Source organism: Onychomys torridus, chromosome 18 (genome assembly GCF_903995425.1).
Source record: "Onychomys torridus chromosome 18, mOncTor1.1, whole genome shotgun sequence".
Classification (NCBI taxonomy): domain Eukaryota; kingdom Metazoa; phylum Chordata; class Mammalia; order Rodentia; family Cricetidae; genus Onychomys; species Onychomys torridus.
The window spans coordinates 19,602,676-19,615,931 of record NC_050460.1 but is presented as its reverse complement, the minus strand read 5'-3'; the positions used below and the strand labels follow the sequence as shown (position 1 = coordinate 19,615,931).

The 13,256-nt window shown below is 37.8% G+C and overlaps 1 protein-coding gene across 1 annotated transcript in view; it reads left to right on the top strand.

Annotated features, from left to right (window-relative positions):
• Col19a1 (collagen type XIX alpha 1 chain) overlaps positions 1-4,673 on the top strand; it is a 331,952-nt gene extending 327,279 nt beyond the window's left edge. Inside the window, exons 49-50 of the mRNA XM_036167742.1 lie at positions 1,512-1,589; positions 1,753-4,673. Of these exons, the coding sequence (XP_036023635.1) occupies positions 1,512-1,589; positions 1,753-1,880 (206 nt within the window). The 3' untranslated portion in view covers positions 1,881-4,673. The remainder of the gene's footprint in view (positions 1-1,511; positions 1,590-1,752) is intronic.
• The last annotated feature ends 8,583 nt before the right edge of the window (positions 4,674-13,256 follow it).

Genomic DNA, 13,256 nt, shown 5'->3' with positions numbered 1-13,256 from the left:
GGTTGGCACACTTAAATGCCTCTCTCATTTCGGAAAGAACCCTACATGTAGAGTTACTGGAAGATAACAAGGAGGCGGACTGGGAGGAGGAAGAGGAGGAGAAGTGGGGAATCTAGTCTGCATACCCACCCCCACCCATTTTAAGAGGGCAACACTAGGAATCTTTGCTCTTCTTATTGAGCTTTTAAAGTTTGGATATCATCAGCTTCTAAATCAAGGAAAACCTTTTTTTTTCTCCCCTGTTTTTAATGCAGTGGCCCATATAGGATAGTTGATAACCCTAGGATAGTTCTGACCTATCAAAACCATTAGCAATGGAGACCTTTGGAAATAAGAGGACAAGATTGTAAGTTGAAATGGCTGAAGGGCTTAGCAGTCAGTTAGTGAACCAAAACCAGGGAAACTGTGTGTGTGTGTGTGTGTGTGTGTGTGTGTGTGTGTGTGTGTGTGTGTCTATGTGATGCAACACACTCAGAAGACAGAACTATTTTCTGAATTCATGCTGTGTATGCCACTTCTTCAATCATGTATTAATTTCCATTTCACATTATCATATATTAAACATAAGTACCAAGTTGGTACAATAAAGCATGGAGGATCTTGCAAATACACAGCTGATACATAAAGTTCCAACAAACCAAGCTTTTGATTTTTGGCACTATAGGTAATACTTAAATTCTTTGTTCATATCTTCTATGTTTATGATAGGTGTGTGAGCCCTTTTCAACAGAAATTATGGTGGGTACAGGAAATAGGAAAGAAATATACAGAAAGAATTCTATTTTGTGTGAGAACAAGATAGCATAAGAATACAGACTTTATTAAATGAAATAAATAATCGATAATAATTAAATGAAATAAAAGGAGATTTGTAGAATACAAATTTGAGTCAAATCAGTTAAGATAACAACACAAAATGCTTTATTATGACAGTTTATAAAATGGAAAGGACCAGAAATTTTAACAATGCTGGAATATAAGAGATTGAAAAGTCCCCAAAGTACTGTCAATGTGTTATTAGAGATATTATTATTATTATTATTATTATTATTATTATTATTATTATCCTGGAACTAGCTTTGTAGACCAGGCTGACCTTGAACTCACAGAGATCCACTTACTTCTCCTTCCCAAGTGCTGGGATTAAAGGCATTCACCACCAACACCAGGCCTTTCTTTCTTTTTTTTTTTTTTTAAATAAATCTCACTATCAAAAGCTTGGTTTGTTTTAACTTTACATATTAGCTGCATAGTTATCAGATCCTCCATACTTTATTGTACTCAACCTAACATTTATGCTTAATGCATGACAAATATGAAATGAATATTAATGTCTGAAGAGTGAGGAAACAGCACACACAGCTGTTTTAGCTCAGTGGTAGAGCACTTTTCTGGCAAGCTCAAGGCCTTGGGTTTGGTCCTCAGCTCTGAGGGACTCAAAAAACAGTACTATCATGTGCATGTTAGTGTTGCATACTCTTCTTGTCTCTCTCTTTATTTCTCTCCCTCAGGCTACCGAGGACAGAAGGGAGAAAGAGGTGAACCTGGAATCGGGCTGCCAGGGAGTCCAGGTCTTCCTGGATCTTCAGGTAATAGGCATATTATCTTGACAAACACAGGCCTCTCAAAATAGCCCTCTTCTCCTCTGTGGACCTTACCTGTTCGGTTGAATAACCCGTGGAGGTTGGAGAGAGGGAGGCAGGTAGGACCACATGTGACCTGCATTCTCATGGTGTATTTTTATTTCTTTAGCAGTGGGTTTGCCAGGCTCACCTGGTGCTCCCGGGCCTCAAGGACCCCCAGGACCCAGTGGAAGATGTAATCCAGAAGATTGCCTCCATCCTAGGACCCCTGCCCATCAGCAGGCAGGTAGAACATGAAAAGTACAGAAGGGAGAAGGCTTCATTCCTGGTGATATCACCATGACCTTAGAGCTGTTGATATGAGCTTCCCAACCATGTGCTCTCGAGGCTTATGATTTCTGGACTGCTTTCCTTTGCTGATTTTTTTTTTAATTCTGATGTTGGACAGACATCCAAAGCTGCCATCTGAATCCTATTCTGACAGTAATAGCAAATCAGTATTTTCGGATGTTTCCCAACTTGGTTCCGTATATTTTGCTTTACTGTGGCTCTGAGTTCCACTCAGTTTCATGTGAGAAATGCAAGCAAACTTGTCAGGAGTCACATAAGATGATTTGGTACCCAGACGACATACACTTTGTAAACTCACCTGCATGATTAGACTTGGATTTCTGAACTTTAATTTTTCAAGTTTATCTTGATATTTTCTTCATCTTTAAACTTACTATTGTTACTTAACATTTTCATTCTGCTCTTTTGAGACTGAGACAGTGCATTACTACTGTTGACTGTTCTGTGACTGATTTTTACAAGAAGTCTTATACCATCCAACATTCATTTTATTTATACAGAAAAACAGGCAATAAGAATTTCATTTTTTATTTATTTTTCAAAAAAACAAAACGAAACTGTGGGAGCTCTTTATCAGGGAGCCCCCAAACTCATCATTGCCAACTGCTGAAATGGTTTTGTGGCTTCCTAGCTGTGAGCTCAGTTTGAAGCAGTCCTCACGAACTCCTCATGAACATGTGCTACATGAAAACAAAAGACCCAAACTGACCCTGTGCTCATATCAGTGAGTCTCCAACGGTAAACAGAAAGTGGTTTTCCCTAACAGGCATTTGGTGGTGAAGGCAAAGCACCAGTCTTCGGTACTCAGCGACCTTTGAGCTTTTGGATGCATCCTTCTTCCGACTCTGTGATCCTCAGTCCCGCCATCACCATTGGAGCAAAGCATGGGATTTGTAATGACTGGACCAGAAGAGTCCTCACCCTGCAAGGTGAGAGTGACATGCCAACAAATACAGACAAGTATGTGAAGCACATGTGGTCCTAAGGAGAATACCGTTTGCTCAGGAGCTCCAGAAAGAGGTCGAGTTCAATAGAGGAAAGCCAGACCCACCACATGAAAATCACTATGCTCTTCAAAACCCTATGTTCTGGTTTGGGAGATTTAGCTTAGTGGTAGAGGGCTTTTCTGGCAAGCTCAAAGCCTTGGGTTTCGTCCTCAGCTCTGGGGGAAAAATAAAATAAAACAAACCATAAAAATGCTCTGAAAGGAAGCAAAATTTCAGTGGACTTAACTGAATTTCCCAACAATTATTTTTTACTCCCTACCTATTCATTGTTTAGAGAAACTTTTTGTGGAAAACAACTGATTTTCTAGACTGTTTAGCACAAGGATGTTACGGGGATCTAGCTGGTTGCATCCCACAGAAGCTGAACACATGCCACCAAAGCCCTCCAGTCACAGAGACAAGGTCACACCTCAAGAAGCAGCACATATTCCACAGGACAGGATGATGCCTTCTGTCTATTAATCGAAACAGACAATGGGTTTAGAAAAGCAAGCCCACAGAGAGTGAGGAGAGCTGTGAATGGATTTCCTGGGAAGCCTGCTTGATGTAAGGCAGAGTTTGTTTAAATGCACCCATGATTTGAACTGGTTTTCATTGACAAATAGATGAGCTGCTGGCCAGGTACTGTCAACATGGCTGTGCGTAATATAACTTTTTAGGTATTTAATATTGAGATTTGCTGAATATTTCCATCCAAGTTTATTTATTTTCCAAGTGTACTTTATTTATTCTTCATGTTTTAAACATTATATTGCTTATTTCTTTATTTTCTTTCTTATGCAATACTTGCAATGGTGCTGTGTTTTAAACTCACAAAATTGGAATATGCAAACATTTGCATATATATCTTCATAATCAAATGATAATCTACCCCCCAAAATGTACATAAGGTGAAAAGATGGTGCTATATGTATATTTTGAGCTTTCAATTTGTTAAGTTTTCTGAAAACTTGCAACTTACCTGCCACATATTAATTTACTTGAATTTGCTGTAGAGCTAAGACTTTTATATGTTTTCAAAGATTATTTTTCATATTAATTGACAGGTTATTTATCCTTTTGGCTTACTCAAAAAATATTTATTTTATAGTTTTAATATTTTCATGAACATTTGGCTGGTGGTCAATGCATTTGGGTTTTTTTTTTTTTTTAGTTGATCAATTCATATGTATAAAGAGATGCAGTTCATTCTCTTGTTTGGTAAATTACAATCATATACATTCATTTCAGGTCCACAGAACAGAAAGCTTTCTTACAAATTGTATAGAATTCTTCCTTTCTTCTTATTCCTTTTTCCAATTTCTGTGAATATATGACTGTTTCAAGGATTTAGATTTGATCACATGATTTGAGGAGTGCAGGGGATAAAATATGTTACATGATGCATATTGAGTAGTTGCCTGTCACAGTGATTCAAGCTTATTTTTTAAAAAACTGGGACATGTGACTAAGTCTGACATGACTAGAGAGCTGGGACAGTGCTTTGATAACACAAACCTTCAACCCACTGTTATTTATCTTGAAAGTGGTTGGGTTTTTTTCTGCCTCAGTTATGTTCATAACAAAGGGCTCCAAGGTCTAGCTAATATAACAAGGAGATTGGCAGGTGCTCAATCCTTCAATAAAAATAAACAGGATAATTTTGTCCCCAAAGAAGGATAGGAAGTGTTCCTCTAAATAACCATGTGTTTCATTTTTTTTAAAAAGCTGTTTACTTCAGGTGTTGTCTTTAGCAAAGGAGAAAAATTATTAATTTTCTCTCATTTGTACTACAGATATGTTTTAAACACAAAATAATTACAGGCCATGATGACAATGTTAAAACTTTTTTTTTCATGAACAAGGATTTTAGAACTCAAGTCCTAAATTTTCTGCCAGTTCAGTTAGCAATTTTAGGTAGAAAACTTCCTGTGTAGAGAAGATCTATTCTCAGTTCATTTTTCTGGCTTTTGGAGTCAAAAGAAAGAAGAGAGTGACCTGGGCATGCATCCACTGTTCTTGCCAACTGAAGCATTGACCAGTACTTCTTACCACCACAGAAGCACAGTCAGTCTTGAGTTTTCCGTCTTCTTCCCTTGATCCGAGAGCTATTTAATGACTTTAACCTCATGTGCTTTTTTCTGTCTTTCATAATGTAGTTGAAAATTGAAATTTTGCCTATTTATAGAGCTTAAAGAATTATTTCACGTTATACTGCCTATACAAGTTACCATCTGATGTTGAATTTATGAAGTAATTTCTATGGCTGTGTCTTAGACTTTAAATATGGTTTAGCTCTTCTGCTGCCTCTCTCATTTCTGAGAAACTTACTATATACCTCCTTTTGTCCACAAGATGGGGTTTGAGGCAATTTGTTCAGAACGGAACAGACTCACGGAAGTCCAAAAACCAAGAAAAGTTTGGTGGACGATTAAATTGGACGTTGGCCTTGGCACTTTTTTTGTTTTGTAAATAGTCTTTGTAAATTATATTTCATTTAATTAATTTGTGGTTTTCAGAATTTTCAGTATCTTTGTGAGGCAGGCACTGTAGCATTTGGCTTGTGGGTTGTTTCATTTTTATTTATTTATTATGTATATACACATATGCGACATGCAAATTTGCTATAAGGATGTCTTATGCTACTCTTGTGTTTTAATGACTAATGTACACACACCTAAGTATGCATCCTCCCCTGCAGACAGGGCGGATATTCTTTTGACAATGAAACACATTTAGTTTAACACAAGAAGGAAGTAGACAAGTTATACATTACACAATGTCTAAACTCCTTATTGCTCAAGATAAATTTTGCAATTAAATTTGTACATCTATTTTTCTAGAAATATGTCACTATTTACAAAAATAAGAAAACTGATTTTCAAAATGCCATCTTTTTTTTAAATGCCATCTTTTTTCTAATGTTGGCGCAGTGATATTGATGTTATTTGAATGACCCAAGGAGGAGTTGAACTTGACATTTGCCTTTATTCTTAAATTATTTTCTGCACTCCTCTGGATGTATCTACTGTATGAAGACTGACAGGTTTCTCTCCTGGCTTCGGAGTACAGTATACACCTCCTTTTTACTCCACTCCTCTCGGAGATTAAACAGACCCCAGGAGGAGATTCAGGAGAGGTTAAATAGTACCCTTTAAGTTGTGAGCATCGATGTAATGGTGTAGCCCATTGACTTGTATTTCTTCATCAGTCAGTGTGTAAAGTAGCATTGGTTGCATTCAATTTGTTCAATGAGTGGGAGTTACAGGAAACGGGAAAAGAGGTTGTTTCTGTTTTTATTTACTGATGTAGCTGGAGCGAGCTATCATGTCGACATTTCACTGAACAAAACCATGTAGAAAATGACATCAGTTTGGTCAGAGTGAATGAAGCTCCAGATAGACACAGAGAATAGCAATTCAGACAAGCAGAACAGCAAGAAAATAATTCTCCCAAAGACAAGGTGAAACTTAGTCTAGCAAGAGGCAGCTCCATGGAAAAAGTTTCAAGTGCTGTTCCGGTCGTGATATATGGTGTGACTCAAGAAGTCAGCTACTTGTTTCATTTATTTGCTCAAAGTGAACTCGAGCAATGTAGGCATCACTAAACTTAGGGCTAACTAACTACTGATAATCTAACATGAGGCTGGGTGTTGCTTGACCATAATAAGCTTACGAGCATAAAGATGCAATTTTACAACTTTTTGTTTTGCTGTGGTGCTTAAGGTGTATTTAGAGGATAAATCCTTGTGGTGAATTTGCATTCAGATTGTGTTATGGAATGTTTTATAACTATTTATTTTAAAAATAACATTTGGGATGTATTTCTCTCCATTTCGTTTGTTCACTACCTTACCTCATCAGCTATGTAGGGTTTATTTTATTCCACTCCTGTTAAGTGGAATGCTACTCACTTTATTATAAATTCCAGTGAATATACGCTTGCAGACCTTGGTTCCTCTAGCTTTAGTATGCGTCATGAACGTCTTGCCTCTTTCAGCAATAAAGGAATTGACTCTAAATCAGGGAACTATAAGGTGCAATTCTTAACACTGTGTCTACACTTCAGTCCATCTCGGTAGCCAAAGGTCCACTCCAATTCGATTCTGTTGGGTCTTAGTCACTCTGGGACTTCATGATCACTCTCAAACCAAGAGCAAGCCCCCCAGCCTCCAGGGAGCCTGAGACTGGTATACTATGAGGCTAACATTGCTACCACACTGGTGCTCACAGTTTGAGTTTATAATCTGCCTCCCAGGGAGCCCATGAAAAGCCTGGTACATTGATCTCAGATTAGAATTACAAATAGAAACAAAAGTCAGAGTGAGCCCACAATGATACTCTCTTCTAACAGAGATTAAAATCAAGTTAGACTCTTTGCTAGAGAGAACGCTTAGAAAGCTAAGAAGCGTCATGATTAACGTTCCTCATATAACAAGTTCCTTAGCGTGGCAATAACTATTTACATACACAGTGTGTTTTCTAACAGAAATTAATTACATCAAAATATGCCAGTGGCTTTATGTGTCTATTTGGACTGGCTAGTGACTTCAACAGTTCTTAAGTAATCTTACCTTCTTATTCCTTCATGATGAATTAAGTGGGTGCTCTCTAAATGATATTGTTGCCTTCTCATATGCAACTGTGAACTTGGAGACCAAATAAAAACATGCCAAAACAGACTTGAAAAGAAGACACAAATCCCAAAAAGTTTCTTAGAGCCAGTTTCCCCATTTGTTCTCTTCAGTTATTCAGGTAGCATGAAAGGCAGCAACAGAAGCACAGGAAGCAGAGTTAACATGAATTGCCATTTGTTAAGACTACAAATATCTATCAGACAGCATCCTCTTTCCAAAAACCAGATCTGCCAAGCATGTTACAGTTCTTTGGATAACTTTCTAAGTACCATTTGAGCATGTGTATTAATATACAGTGTTATAACCAGCCAATTTTTACTTAATATTTGCTGAGAGCCATTGGTACTTAATGTTCGGCATCACAAGTTCACTAAAAACAACTGAAGTACATAATAGGGAAGTATGTACTTAAATGATAACCTGTAAGTCTTAAGCACAAATAGTATCTTACAGTTTCAAGATTGTTTATGGCCATTTTCCCTTTGTACCGAAGTAAGAAACTCACTAACATTTCGTGTTTAGTGCTGTTTTTATACTCCCTTCCCCAGGGTTACCAACATGTTTAAAAGTGATTCTCTTGATGTTTGGGATTATTTCTATCATGAGAGATTTTCCACCAATATTGGTTCACTTTAAACCTGGAGATTTTATACCTCAGAAACACTATGATATCTCCAAAATTAAATAGTCCAATCGCAAGTGATCTCCAAAGCAGGGATTAAAATTGAGCACATTTAGAGTCATATCTAATAATGTGTAAGGATAGCAATATTGGTTCAACCAGCTTGAAATATGAAGTATTTCAAGTCAGTCACCAAACGATATGACTACCCATTCATACTTTTCTGACAGACAGAAGGTAATTACCCAAAATCCATCAGCAAATTTATGTGCTCAGACTGGAAAATGGTTTTCACACTTCTTAACTAACCTGTTGGCTATCTGGAGTAAGCATCCAATCACACCGCCACGGGAGCGCTGAGTGGAAAGAAAGCAGAAATCATTTGCTCTTGACTAATATGCCCGTTCCTGAACAACTTCAGTTACCTACACATTCCCCTCTTGACACGTTCTCTGATGGACACTACCCAATTTTTAAAACCTCATCGAAGAACATCTGGAGATCTCTGTTCTGCTAGGGATGCATCCCAGGTCTGCCTGGGTTTAGCAGCTGTCTTTCACGGAGAGCATTCTCTAGGCACTTTTCTTTGCAAGTTTTTCGTCAAATATTAGTGCTTCTGTAAACGTTTTATTTAACTGAAATAGGCAGTGGGTCGGTGTTCCTGCCATTTGGGATGTGCTAGTTTTGCATAAGCTATCTGTAAGTGGCTGTCCCCAACATTACTTATTGTATCTTGGGGATATTGTTGTACAGCCTGGATATGTATCAGGTTTGTGTAACAGTTGGGTGAACTGATATTTGAATTTTTTTATTTCTTATGAATATGATGTTACAGGACTGAAGAATGTGTTTAATTACTTCATTTTCTTTCCCTGTATTTGATTATGTCACTCCAATTAAAATAAAGCACTTTGATGAAAAGATCATTTCTTTGCCTGTTTGTGTTATTGCTCTAGAAAATATTTACCATTTTTACATAATATGCCATAGAGAGCTGAACAGATGCCTCCGTTTTTCAAAACTATCTTCCAAACAGGAGGATAGACAATCTAGATAAGTGGTGATAATCTTTGTAGCCAAGTTGTAACCTTTCTTTTTAAGAAGGATTCATGGAGCTGGAGAGATGGCTTAGCAGTTAAGAGCACTGGCTATTCTTCCAAAGGACCCGGGTTCAATTCCCAGTACCCATATGGTAGCTCACACCTGTCTGTAACTCCAGTTCCAGGAGACCCAATGCCTTCACACAGACATACATACAGGCCAAACACCAGTGCACATAAAAAATTTTTAAAGGATTCATGATAGATGCACAGAACTATAGGCTAGAAACAATTTATAGAAATCGCATAATACAGATTTCATGTTTGCTTTAAACAAACAACTCATATATAAAAAATTCATGAGACACATTTGTAGTGGATAGCCATCCCAGCATTGGCCGGGAAGTTCCAACCCCCATTGAGGCTGCCTTAATAATTTCACCAATACACATTTGACATAAATATAGGAACCTACTCTTCTTTGATCTGAGTTTCATAAACTAACAGGAAACTGACTTTTGACCTATTGTCTCTGTGTGGGACAAGTCTCAAAGATGCATTGTGACACAGTAAATACATTAGCTCTGGTTGGTAGTTCCAATACATGTTGATGGAATAGCAAACCAGTGTCTTTATGTAAACAGTGGTAAAGTACTTGAGTGGTCAGGAAATATCCATTGTTAAGAATATAATCTTTTTAAAGGGGAGAGATGGACTCTAATACACTAATATTGGGGGGTTTTAACCTCATTTTTCACAATGGACAACTCATTCAGACAGTTTGCAAAAGAAAACCATATGAACCAAATCATACTAGACTCAACAGACATTTACAGAACATTCCAACCAATAGTAGTAGAAAAGACATTGTTTAGCTTTTATGTTTAGAGTGTATTCACTGTGCTTTGTGTTTGGTTTTATGTAGACAATCTTGTCCAATGTAGGATGACATATCCACCCCTTACCATTTCTGCCTTTAGTCCTTCTCTTTGGTTCCTTTGATTCCCCAGCTGCTCATGGACTGCCCTCCTCATCTCCCTCTTCCTTTCACATCATATGTATACATACCTATGAATATATATGTGTAAAGATGATTTTATGGACCTATAAAGAGTCCTAGGACCCACAATAGAGAAAACACAATATTTTTATTTCTGCATCTTATTTACATTACTTAATATGATCTCCAGCTCTGTCCATTTTCCAGGAAATGACATCATTAAGTTTTTCTTTATGGCTCAATAAAACTAACACTCTATATATACTTCACATTTCACATTTTCTTTATCTGTTCCTCCGTTGGTGGACACCTAGACAGATTCCCCAATTTGGTTATTGTGAAAATTGCTGCTTAACAAACAGGGATGTGTAGCTGTTTGTTACATACCATCTCTGTGGTATGTTGACTGGTATACACCCAGAAGTATGATAGCTGGGTCATATGGCTGCTCCATGCTTAGGTTTTAGAGACACTACTATAAGGAATTCTACAGTGGCTAAGCTAGTTTACATTTGGATCAGCAGTGTATAAGAATTTACCCTTTCCCGGGTTGGGGATTTAGCTCAGTGGTAGAGCGCTTGCCTAGCAAGCACAAGGCCCTGGGTTCGGTCCTCAGCTCTGGAAAAAAAAAAAAAAGAATTTACCCTTTCCCACACCCTCACTAGCATTTGCTGCTGGGTTGCTTCATTTTGATTTTCTTTTCTTTTTGAAAATAATGACTGGGAGGAGATGGGATCTTCATGTAGTTAATTTTCATTTCCTTGATTGCAAAAGTTGTTGAATGTTTTTCATATCTCTTAAAATTTGGAGGGGAATAGTGTACCAAGCATTTTCAACATATTCGTGACTCTCCTCCCCCAAACCCTACCTACCTACCCAACTTTGTGTCCTCATTTTTAAAAAAACATGTCAAATCCAGTTTGTGCCAACTGTATACTCTTGAATGTGTAGCCAGCCACTGGAACGTGGTCTACCTACCTCCAAGAACCACTCCCTGAAAGAAAACTGACTCCCCCTCTCTCACAGCTCCTCAGCTAGAGGTGGGATTCCGTGCCACACCCCTTCTCTAGACTGAATTTGCACAGGTCTTATGTATCCCATCACAACTGTTGAGTTCATACGTGTGCCTGCTCCGTTCTGTGCAGACAAGTATTTCATTCGAGTTAGCCGCTGCTTCAGGCTCTTAAAATACTTCTCCCTCTCCCCTGGAATGGCCCCCTAGTGTTTATGGCCATCTTTTGGGATTGGATAGTTCCTGGCCCCTTGAGTACGTCAGCATGGTTTACATAAACATGTTGTTTTTCTATTTTTATCACTATCTAAAAATACCTTTTGAAAACCGTCAATTCATTTCATCAGGACATTGATTGGCTGATTGAATGATTGGGGGTTTTGGCATTTAGCTCTTTGAGTTCTTTATAGATTCTAGAAACTAATCCTCTGTCAGTTAAGTAGCTAGCAGATTTCCCCTGTGCTTTGGGCTATCTCATTACCCTAATGACTGTTGCCTTTGCTGTTCAAAAGCGCTTTTTTTTTTAAAGATTTATTTATTTATTATGTATACAGTGTTCTACCTGCACATGTCCCTGCAAGCCAGAAGAGGGCACCAGATCTCATTATAGATGGTTGTGAGCTGCCATGTGGTTGCTGGGAATTGAACTCAGGACCTCTGCAAGAGCATCCAGTGCTCTTAACCTCTGAGCCATCTCTCCAGCCCGCAAAAGCTTTTTTAATTTCATGTAATTCATTTTGTCAATTCTTGACTTTATTTCTTGAGCTATTGCCCTTCTCTTCAGAAAGCCCTTGTGTACCCCTGTCTGTTGGAGTCTCTTCACTATATTTGATTTAAATAGTTTCAGATTTTCAGGCCTTAAAGTATTTTATATATTCTAGATTGATTTTTGCACATTTATGAAGAGAAGGACCTCATTTCATTCTCCTACACATACTAGACACTTTTCCCACTACTATTTACTAAAAAGGCCATCCTTTATCCACTGTATTTTTTGGCATCTTTGTCATAAAAATTAAAAAAAAAAAAAAAAACCTGAGTGTCTGGGTTTAATTATGTGCCCTTGTTGTATTCCACTAATGTATGTGCTGCTGTGTGGCAGACCCTTGCTGGCTTGGTTACTGTTGTTCTGTAGTGTAAGTCACAATCAGCTAATGTGGTGCCCTCCACAATAATCTTCTTGCTTGCAATTACTTTGCCTGTCTGTAGTCCTTCATGAATCCATATAAATTTTAGGACTTTTTCCAGGTTGTATGAAGACTGTTACTGAAATTTTTGAGGGATCACACTGGCTCTAGAACTCACTTTTGGTAATATAGCCATTTTCACTATATTATTTTTACCAAACTGTAAGCATGAAAAGGTTTCCCACATTCTAGTGTTATTCTTTCTCTAGTGTATCGATACTTTCCTTGCAGAGGGCTGTCACACACTTGGTTAGGACTATTTCTATCTTATTCTCACTATAGTGATAGATTTCTTTCCTGAGGTCATTATGAAAAACAGTGTGGGAATTCAAAAATATAAAAACAACAAACTACAAGTACAAATAACGTAGAATTCAACCACTGTGTGTCTATGTATGTATATGTATGTATGTATATGTGTATGTATATATATATCCAAAGAAGATTAAATCATTTTAACAATGAACTCCTGTCCATTAGTAACAAACACTCCGTGTCTGTTACAGCAGCACTATGCAATAGCCAAACTATGGAACCAACATCCACGCCCTTCAGTGGATGAATTAACAAAGAAATGTATCTCTGTACGTTCGGACACAAAAACAATGGTGTTTTGTTGACAGGACCATGGATGGAAGTAGAGACCGTCATGTGACATGGAAAGACAAATGCCACACGTTCTTGCTGTTCTGTGGAAACTAGGTTGGAATTGTGGTCCCTGGAGACTGGGGTGTGGGGAACAGGACATAGAATGGGAAGAAGTTTCATACAGGGCATCGAAACCCAGACTAGAGGAATTAGAGTTCATTTTAAACCTATCAGGGTAACTACCAGGTGAA